The sequence below is a fragment of the Equus quagga genome, chromosome 22, assembly GCF_021613505.1.
Source record: "Equus quagga isolate Etosha38 chromosome 22, UCLA_HA_Equagga_1.0, whole genome shotgun sequence".
Taxonomy (NCBI): Eukaryota; Metazoa; Chordata; class Mammalia; order Perissodactyla; family Equidae; genus Equus; species Equus quagga.
In genome coordinates, this window is record NC_060288.1 from 4787503 (window position 1) to 4798091 (window position 10589).

General features: G+C 33.6%; 1 protein-coding gene across 1 annotated transcript in view; it reads left to right on the forward strand.

Moving 5' to 3' along the window:
* LOC124231814 (disintegrin and metalloproteinase domain-containing protein 18-like) overlaps positions 1-10589 on the forward strand; it is a 255941-nt gene that overhangs the window by 2128 nt on the left and 243224 nt on the right. The window contains exons 3-6 of the mRNA XM_046648809.1: positions 5032-5093; positions 5365-5441; positions 6266-6437; positions 7375-7422. Coding sequence (XP_046504765.1) covers positions 5032-5093; positions 5365-5441; positions 6266-6437; positions 7375-7422 — 359 coding nt within the window. The remainder of the gene's footprint in view (positions 1-5031; positions 5094-5364; positions 5442-6265; positions 6438-7374; positions 7423-10589) is intronic.

Sequence of the window (10589 nt, forward strand, 5' to 3'; positions counted from 1 at the left end):
TGTGATTACAACATGCATCCTTAATTTATTACCTGCTATATTAAATTTGTATTTTTACCATTTCCTGAATAACTCAAGAACATTGAAACTTTAGTCCATTTATGTCCTTCCTGTCATTTGTGCTATTGTCATGTATTTTACCATTACATGTGTTTTTTTCAATCACAGGGGCAATTAGCATTACCATTATAAACAAATGATATTCACTTACATTTACTGACATATTTTCTTTCTCCTTTGTTCTTCATTCTATTTTACATTTTCACAGTTCTATCTTGGAGCAATTTTCTTTCCATTAAAAAAACTATTTTTAGTGTTTCTTTCAGTGCAGGTTTTCTGTCAATGAATTCTCTCATCTCCACTTGTGAGGAAATGTGTTTATTTTGCTTGTATAGTTGCTGGATATTTCTGCTGGCTATAAAACTCTTGATTGGATATTATTTTCTTTCAGCACTTTAAAGATATCATTCCATTGCCCTATGGTGTCCATTATTTCTTTGGGAGAGATACTTATATGTTATTGAAAAATTACTTTTAAAGTAATATGTCCTTTTTTTCTTGCTGCTTTTTAAATATATTCTCCTTGTCTTTTGTTTTAGCTGTTTGAGTATGGTATGCCTAGGTTTTACTTTCTTTGTATTCATCCTGCTTTGGATTCATAGAGTATTTTGAGACTTTCATAAGCTTTGGAAAATTTCACCCATGAATTCTTCACATATCATTTCTTTCCTAGTCTCTATCTCTGTCTTTCTCTTGGACTTTAATTACATGAATGTTAGACATTTTTAATGGGTCACATTTCTTTAGTTTTCGTTTTTGTATTTTCTTTTTGTGCTTCCATCTGGATATTTTCTACTGACCTGTATTTCTGTCCACCAATCATATCTTCTTGTATGTCTAATCTTAAAACATTTCATTGAACTTTTAATAAGATATATTTCATTTTTTCTGCTTATAATTTCAACTTGATTATTAGAGATTCTACAGTTCTACTGAAATTGTCCATCATTTTCTCATTTTAATCATGGTTGTTATACATATTATCCTTGGCTTTGTTATTATTCTCTATTTTTATTTGTTTTTTAGTAATTAGATCCTGTTCTTCAGCAATTCTTTTAATTTTTTATTGAAAGTTAGTGTATTAGTTTGCTAGGGCTGCCACAGCAAAGTAACACAAACAACGTGGCTTAAACAACAAAAGTTTATTGTCTCACAGTTCTGGAGGCTAGAAGTCCAAGATTAAGGTGATGGCAAAGTTGGTTCTTCCTGTGAGGGAAGATCTGTGAGAGAAGGATCTGCTCCAGGCCTCTATCATTGGGTTGTAGATGGATGTCTTCTCCTTATGAATCTTCACATGGCATTCTCCCTTTGTGTATGTCTGTATCTAAACTTCCCCTTTGTATAAGGATACTGATCATCTCGGGTTATAGCCCAAACTAATTACCTCATTTTCACTTTATTATCTCTGTAAAGACCCTATCTCTGGATCAGGTCACATTCTGAGGTACTGGAGTTAGGAATTCACATATAAATTTGGAGGGAGGGGAACACAATTCAATCCAAACAGTTGGATGTTGTGTGGGAAAACTCAGAAGCTCTGGATAGTGTCTTTTTTTTCTCCTGTCAGTTTTGTACATTTCTTATTAATTACATTCTAATTTGTTTATGGTTTTTGCTTTATAAGAGGTGTGGATTTTAGGTTTTATTGGTACTATTATATTCTCCTTTATTTCTCAACATATTTGGTTAATAACAAAGGATATTTATTTGTCTATTTATTTATGAAGAAGATTGTCCGTGAGCTAACATCTGTGCCAGTGTCCCTCTCTTTTATCCGTGGGATGCCACCACAGCATGGCTTGATGAGTGGTGTGTATGTCCACATCTTGGATCTGAACCCATGAACTCCAGGCCTCTGAAGAAGAGCATGTGAACTTAACCACTATGCTGCTAGGCCAGCCCCAGCAAGGAATTATTAGGGGGCACAATTTTCATGATCACTTTCAGGACCTATACTTCTTTCCAGAGTGCCAATCAATGCATCTTCTCAGAACATATATCTCTTGCAAATAATCTTGTTCTGCTCTAATACAAAGTTAAGGGAATGAAAACTTTTAAATGGCTATTTCTTTTGCTAAAATAATTTTATAAATTTAACCAAATCAATAATTTGATGACTCATATTTTCTGTTATCTTCTCGGGGGTTCTCTAGACACATCTCTGCTCTCTCTCTATCCTCTCCTACCTTCTATTCCAGTAGAGTTTCATTGCTTACATGGAAAAGGAAAGTGAAATGGTACTATTTGTGTTATGTTGTTAGAGTACATTTCTTGTAGTTCTGTCTTTTAAGAGTGTCTCCTCCAATGAGCTTGGCAATTTACCTCCAGGAGGACTGGGAATAAGCAAGCAACAGGTTATCTCAAGTGAGGTGGGCATCTTTGGTATTTGCCTTGGGCATGGTGAAGTGGAGATGTGTGTCTAAGCCAAAAGATAACAATCATCAGGAAACTTTTTTCTCAGAAATGTGAGAAATGGTGAATAGTAGGCATGTGGAGATTCTACCACCTAGTTCTCAATTCAGAATCCTGAGGCTTCAAATATCCACATGAGAAGGGAAGCACATATAATGGTTATATATTATTAGTATTAATTTCATCAATATTTTTAAAGCATAAGTTAGAGAAAACATTATTTAACATATATTATTTACGTGTTATTACTGAAATTTTTTGGATACTCATGTTGCAGATTGCTTATATTATTACCATAGAAGAAAAACCATATTTTATCCATCTCAAAAAGCAGTAAGTAGTTATTTTATCCTTTCAAATTTTAATTCTTTGGTTTCTTGATTTTTAAAAATAGTTATGAATAGAATCATTTCAATTCAAATGTATATTTGATACCTATATTCATTTGATACCTATTCTATATCCATTATTGAGTAAAGTCCTAGGCATACAAAAGACAGTAAAACATGGTTGACAGTTAAAGAATTTATAATACCAGAAGATATATTCAAACACATTAATAAGAGAAATGGAGAATTTTATAGTATGTTATTATGATAAATGTGTAAATGGTATTCTTTGGAAATCAGGGAAGGCTTTTTGGAAAGAGGTAAGAGATGACTTGTAGCTTGAGGCAAGATACCTAGTTAGCTCTGTAAAGAAGTGGGGTAGTAGTGGAGGAATGCTGTTTAGAAGAAATCATGTGCAAAACATGGAGGAGTGAAACAGAATGGATTCTGTGGTGTGCAAAAAGTCCGTGTGAATTACTAAAGGACATACTTTATGGAAGATTGAAGTAGAAGATTTTGGAAAGGTAGGCAGGAGCCAGGTTGTAGAAGATCTGTAATGCTATGATAAGGATACTGGAAGCCAACAATGTTTTTAAGCATGTACTTATATAGGCCCATTGAGCCTTGCAGGCTATATTTGAGGAGGCAGAAGTAGAGGCGGGGTGTCTAAGTATATGATTATATAATAGTTTAGGTGAGTGATGATGGTGGCTTGAACAACGGCATTGGTCATAGCTCTGGAAAGAAAAAGTCAAAAGACCTTGGAGACAGATTTGATAGAGTGATTGGGAAACAGTGAGGAATCTTGGATAGTTTAGTTGTTGCTTAAGAAAATGGGTAGGTTATAGTGTAATTAAATGAGGAATATGAACACAGAGATATTTATGTGAGGAAGAGGTGAGTTTGGTTTGCAGTGCCTATAAAATGTCCAAGTGGGTTTTTCTGCTAGGTATATGAATATAGGAATTTGCATCTCTGGGGATATTGGCAATAGGGATAAAGATTTAGCAGTAATCAATAGTTTGGCTGTAATTTTTTTTTAAATGAGAGCTTACAGAGTGCATATAGGCTAATGGCTAAAGGCTGAATCCCAGGAAAGACTAATATGTCTGGGATAGGCAGAACAAAAATGAGCAGCCAACATGGAAGGTCAAGCTGGAAGTGTCAGCGAGGTAGGAAGATAAGCAGAAGTGTGATGTGTGATGTAAATTAAGTGATTAGATGAAGTGGCCCCAGTTTCCAAAATTATGCTAGAAGTCCAGTGTAATGATTATTTTAAAATTGTCTTTTGGATTTGACATTCTGGTGGTTATGAATCTTTTCCAGAGCAGTTTCAAGCTGAATAAGAATTGACAAAGTGGAGAAACTACTCTTTTGACAAAATCTATTCAGAATTAAAAATATATAGGGAATAGCTCGAGTAGGACACGGGGTCAAGGGAGAGTTATTTAGAGTGGTAAAGACTTGATAATAAACTTTTAAATAGTATTGAGACAAAAAAAACAGTATAGAGGAAGTTTGAAATTATAGGATCGAAAAAGTATGTGTCTTTAATATATAGCACAGGATGAAATTCATAGCACAACTGTTAAGAGTTTGCTTTGAACAAAAGGAGTAGTCATCCTCTGGAAATAAAGATAAGGAGTGAGGGTGGGTACAGGTGATCTGAAAGTGAGGTGACATGGAGGTTATGTGAGTTGATTGACAGAAGTGGTTTCAAGTTTTTGAATAGTTCTCGAGGAAAATGAAAGAGAATTCTAACCAAAGTTATTGAAAAGAACTTGGTAATTAGCTACAGTTAGTGAATAAGAATTTATAGTGATGCCAAGAAAATCTGTCTACGTTCTGTCATAACGCTACATTTTAATTTTGAGATTCAGGTTTAATTTCTGAAATCAATGAGCAATAAAGACAAAGATAAGAAAGTTCTATGCTGGAAATTGGGACCTGTGTTATTTCACCATTTGATATTTCTAGCAATTTGGGCTGTTTGTTATCATGCATTTTAGTATTGTACGTCACTATAGTTAAAATACCTCCTTTAGCACCTAATTTATTGTAAATGACAGAAAAGTATCTGGACAATAGGATATGCCAAGATATTTGGCACTACTTTAAATTCCTCAGTAAAAAGACAATTTGTATCATGAAGAATAATTTTTTCTATGTTTTCTATTTCACAACTTGAGCATGTTTTTGTGGTTTCTGCCTAGATCATTTCTATCTTCAGTTTCTGTTGTTTATTCTTATGACAAAGATGATACCCAACGTTCTAAGCCTTTGTTAGCTCAGGTAAGACCTAGAATTTTTACAGATTTCTTATTCTGGATTTTCTTTAAACATATGAATATTCTGAAATTACTAGAATATTATTTTGCATATTCACTAAAATCGAATAACCTGGACTAGTTCTTATTTTTACCTGGCACCACTTCATTGGGCAATTGCCATTCACATTAAAGTCTTAAGGTAGCTAAAGTAGTAAATATAAATGACACATCTGGGGGATGTCTATTTTTAAAATAAGTTATCCATTTCTTTTTCTTTGTGTGGTTTTTTCCAGATGGATTGCAATTACCATGGATATGTTGCAGGTTTTCCAAATTCTCTTGTGTCTCTCAACACTTGTTCAGGACTCAGGTTGTAGCCCATTTAAAAGTATTTTATTTGCCAGTATTAGACCCTGCAGGTCTAACAGTTGGTCCTCCCTGTATCTTTTCTAGTTCTGCAGTCCCTGTGTTATTCCCGTTCCCTAAGGAGTGAACCAGAATTACTGATAAAATAGAGTTGGTCACCCTGGCTGCATCGGTTCCTGATGGGAGGCTACTTGTTGATTCTGACAGGATCTGCTGCTTGAGGCTTTGAACAATCTTGACTGTAGGAGGGGGTTGATTGGTCCATACTTCTATAGTTTTCCCAAATTCTTTATGTTTTTACTCATTTCTTAATTTCCTAGAATGAGTGACAGCTGTAAAATGTCTGAATCTAATAGACACTTTGGGTCTACTCTCAGTCACTTGTAGGCAGGTAGTACCTCCAATTCAGCCCACACACAAATGATTTGGGACACTATGTGTCAGGGGAGAGTTAGGTGTCTTAAAAAGAAGAAAGGGACCTGATACTAATGAAGAGTGCCTATACATCCTATAGGCTGGTTTAGAAAACGTGTACCCTAGAGACAAGGGTCATAGCTTGTTAAAACACGTGAATCCATTCCATTAACATGCTTTCTTTAAGATAATCAAAATATTTCCCTTAGAATATTTGTAATATAAAGCAATACATATCCAATGGTATTACTGGTCCAGTTCTCAGGTAACACCTCAAAGAATAAAGAGATAAAGTAGAAAAAATAAGGTAACTTAAACGTGAAAAAAAAATCTGGCCAAAATTTCTTATTAGAATATTAGATTATAGTTTTGGTAGAATCATTTCAGACTTCTTTTGATTATCTTAACATTCAGGGGAACATTGCAGATTAAAAACATCTCATATGGAATCGAACCAGTGGAGGCTATATCAGGATTCGTGCACATGATTTATAAGGAAAAAAATGATAACGCTAATATTCGTCTCTTAGGAGAAGATGAAACTTATAGCCGTAATTCAGAGTTTCAAGTCAGAGAAGGTTCAAAAGTAAGTGTTGACTTTCTAATTTTAACTTATTCAGTATAATTTTGTGAAACAAAAAATACTTTCAGAGCAAAATTTTGTGACTTAGAATCATAAAATTACTTTTTCGTGAGGGCCCTGTATAAATTTTAAAATGGGTAGAGAATGAAATTAAGTTCTTTGTTATGCTTGTTATTAGATTATAAAGTCTAGCAAAAACTTAGGTAATTAATCTTAGAAATGAGTATGTGAATATAGGATTAAAGAAAGCAAAAGATAATAATGTTCACATGTGGGTTTGGGTAATTAGTGTAAATTATTCATTTTCCTCAATTACTCTGATAATTTAGGTGAAAATATTATGTGATCTGGATTTCTAAGTTAAATCATTGTTTCATGAGAGTTCAGAAATTAATATCAGTGGCTTACATAAGGTACATGTAAGGCAAAGTGATGAGCTCCTCCTCCTGAAAGACCTATAAATTGCCATCAGTAAGACACCTGGCTCTCCTGAGCTGCCATTGACCGTACACTTCAGTAAAATTTTTCTAAACTCTATTGTTTGCCAAAAGTAGTTTCCTAATAAGTTGTAGCAGAATATCTTTCCATGTGTAGTTACTGTGAAAATTATCACAAGACTAAAGAAAGAAAAGCTTTATGTTATAAACTTTCAATTTGTTATAAAAATTCAATTTTCAATTTCAGCTGTTGCTAATCAAAAGATACCTGAATTCTTATCTAGCTTGAAATGTCATTGAAAATTCTTATTAACCTCAGGCACCTTTTAGACTGGAATTTTCTGAATAGTAGCTAAATTTTGTATTTGACACAGCCTTGTTATGTAATTAGTAGCAACGTGTCTCTCAGTTTATCTCTGAGGATAAATTTTAATACAAGGTAAATTTTTGGAAATTCCTCAGGACCCATGTTGTGTGTTTTTCAGAGAACTGAATCGTTTAAGTCATTCCCTCGATATCTTGAAATGTATATTGTTGTGGATAAAAATCTGGTAGGTCCTTTTTATGTATTGTTATTTTTAAATGATTTAATATTTGTCTTTTAACTTTATTTCAATGATGTAATAAGAATTTTAAACCTTTTTTGTTTTTTGATAAATGTTTATTTTGCTTTTACAATTAATAAATGCTTAAAAATTGTGAATAAACTAAGTTTTTGTTAATTCACTTATTTTTAGTATAAGATCTCTCTAATTGCTTTTGTAAGTGGAAGCATATTTTCATTTTCTAAAGCTTGTCAGCTATTTTTCTTTTTTTCAAAAAAAGGGCTACATCCTAAATGAAAGTACAGATTAAAGTTCCTCCAAACCCTCAACCCCGACATGCACCAATAATATTTAACTGCTTCGGCCTAATTGGAAGGGTAGTCTACAAAAATAAATAATGCCACTTCTTTCAAGCAAAGGGAGAAAACAAGTTTTCTGTTTTGTTCTCAGTTCTAGGTAAATGAAATGACAGCAAAACAAACGAAATTCTCATATTGAGGATTCATGACTAAATGTCAGATCTTGTATGAGTTAAGATTTTGAATTTATAAAACATAGGTGGTTAGGAGATTCTAAGCTATAAGGCAACATTTGTCCCAGGTTGGTAAAATCCAAGGGCACCTGGTGGAAGCAGATAGTAGTTCTGGAGAAATGCATCTTCAAGGAGGATTCTCATAGATTAATATCAGCCATATATGAGCTCAAAATCTGGAGGAAAATTAGCCACCGTGAACAAGGATTAGCAAAACAAAAAATGATAGATTTAGATCCAGAAAACCTTCAGATATAAAATTTTAAGATATGTTACAAAATAAACATATTATTTCTGATAAGGGAATCTGTTTCTTCCAGAAACAGGGAAGCTGAGCTAAATGTTGGCAGAGTTAACAAAAATTGAAGTGTATGGCTCACTAAAGAGTCAGAGGGTTTTATAGTATAGCTATGTTGACTCAGTACAAATCCAGTGCATACTCTGAAATCATATTCCTGTAAAAGTACAAAGCAATTAGAAGTAGGAAATCAGAATTTCAAGTGTAATCAATCAACAAAAAGAAGGAAATAAAGGAAAATAAAAACATTATACATTAAGCATTTGTTTCGTAAATGTGGGGCAAATTTAAAAGCTGAGGTTAAGATAAAAGATTTCAACTCATATATACAGTTATTTAGATGTAGAAGGACAAAGTACTGCAATTAAAAAACAAAGATAAAGATCCATTAAAAGCAAAGACAGAGATTATCATGCAAGACAAACACACATGCATGCACATGTTCTGCTTGCAACTGATGTGTCTAAAATATGGCACTTATGAAAGTAAAAGACTGTGAAAATATACCATAAAAACAAAAACTCTAAAAACTTCTTTAGCTAGCTTAATATTAGACGAAGTAGACTTTAAGATAAGTGTATCTATTACTGCATAGCAAACTACTCCAAAATTCAGTGGCTTAAACCAGTAACCATTTTTTTATTTGGTTGGGAGCCGAGAGAGCTTTTTGGACTTTTATCAATCTCAGACCCTTTTAAGTCTAATTTGGTAGCCTTTTAATGATACAGCTATCTTAAAAACTTTGTTGGCTTTCTCTCTGTTTCCTTTTCACAGGATTACTTTTTAACTCCTTCTTTCCTCACAGAGAAAGTGTTCTTTATTAAGATTTCAGAGGTATAGGGATACACTTAAAGAGGTACCAACTACTTAATTGAAACTATCCATTGCCGTGTGGTTACCAGTGGCAGACGTGAGGAGTGGCTGTGGCCTTGGTGAAGCCCAATGGGAAGGTTGCTGTGAAGTTCCCCCAGCGTCCTTGAAATAGCCCACCAGTGGGAAGTTACCCATTTCTCTAATTATTTTCTAGTCAAGATGTACCTTTTGTTGTATTTCATAGTAAACTAGATTTAGCAGTTATACATACACAGTTTAGAGTCAGATCTAGGATTGTTTCCTAGTTTTGTGCATTAAACTCTGTAATCATTTTTTTTATTCTGGTAAAAATCATAACATTAAATTTGCCATCTTAACCATTTTAAAATGTACAGTTCAGTAGTCTTAAGTCTATTCACATTATCGTGCTACAGATCTCTGGAACATTTGCCTTTTGGAAACAAACTCTGTGCCTACTAAACACTAATTTCCCCATTTCCTTCCCTCCAGCACTTGGCAAACACCTTTCTACTTTCTGTTGCTATGATTTTGACTAATTTAGATAATTTATATGAATGCAATCATACAATATTTGTCCTATTGTGACTAGCTTATTTTGCTTAGCATAGTGTCCTTAAGTTTCATCCATGTTGCAGCATGTGACAGTATTTTCTTCTTCTTTAAGACTGCATAATATTCCATTGTATGTTTATACCACCTTTTCTTTATCCAGTCACCTATTAATGGACATTGGGCTTTCTTCTACTTCTTGGCTGTTGTGAATATTGCTGCAAGGAACATGGATGTGTAAATATCTTTTTGAGATCTTGCTTTGAATTTTTTTAAGTATATACCCAAAAGTCAGATTGCTGGAACATATGGTAAATCTATGTTTACTTATTTGCAGAACCACCATACTGTTTTCCGAAATGGCTACACCATTTTACATCCCGACCAACAGTGCTCAGGGCTTCTAATTTCTCCTCACTCTCACCAACACCTGTCACTTTCTGTTATTTTGATAGTGGCCATCCTAATGGCTGTGACGTGATATCTCACTGTGGTTTTGATTTGTGTTTCTCTTATGATTGGTGATGTGAGTGTCTTTTCATACACATGTTGGCCATTTGTGTATTTTATTTGTGGAATTGTCCATTCCAAGTCCTTTGCCCATTTTTAAATTGGATTACGTGGTTTTCACTGTTGCCAAGTTGTAGGAGTTCTTTATATATTCTATATATTAACCCTTGTAAGATATATGTTTTGCAAATAACTCCTTTCACTCGGTAGCCTGACTTTTCACTCTGTTGATTGTTTCCTTTGATGCATAAAAGTTTTTAAGTTTAATGTAATCTCATTTGTATATTTTTACTTTTTTTGCCTGAGCTTTGGGTGTCATATCCAAGAAGACATTGCCAAATCCAATCTCCTAAAACTTTTCTTTCATGTTTTCTGCTAGGTTTTATATTGAGGTCTTTAATAAATTTTGAGTTGACTTTTGTATATGAGTTAAGGTAAGGGTCCAACTTA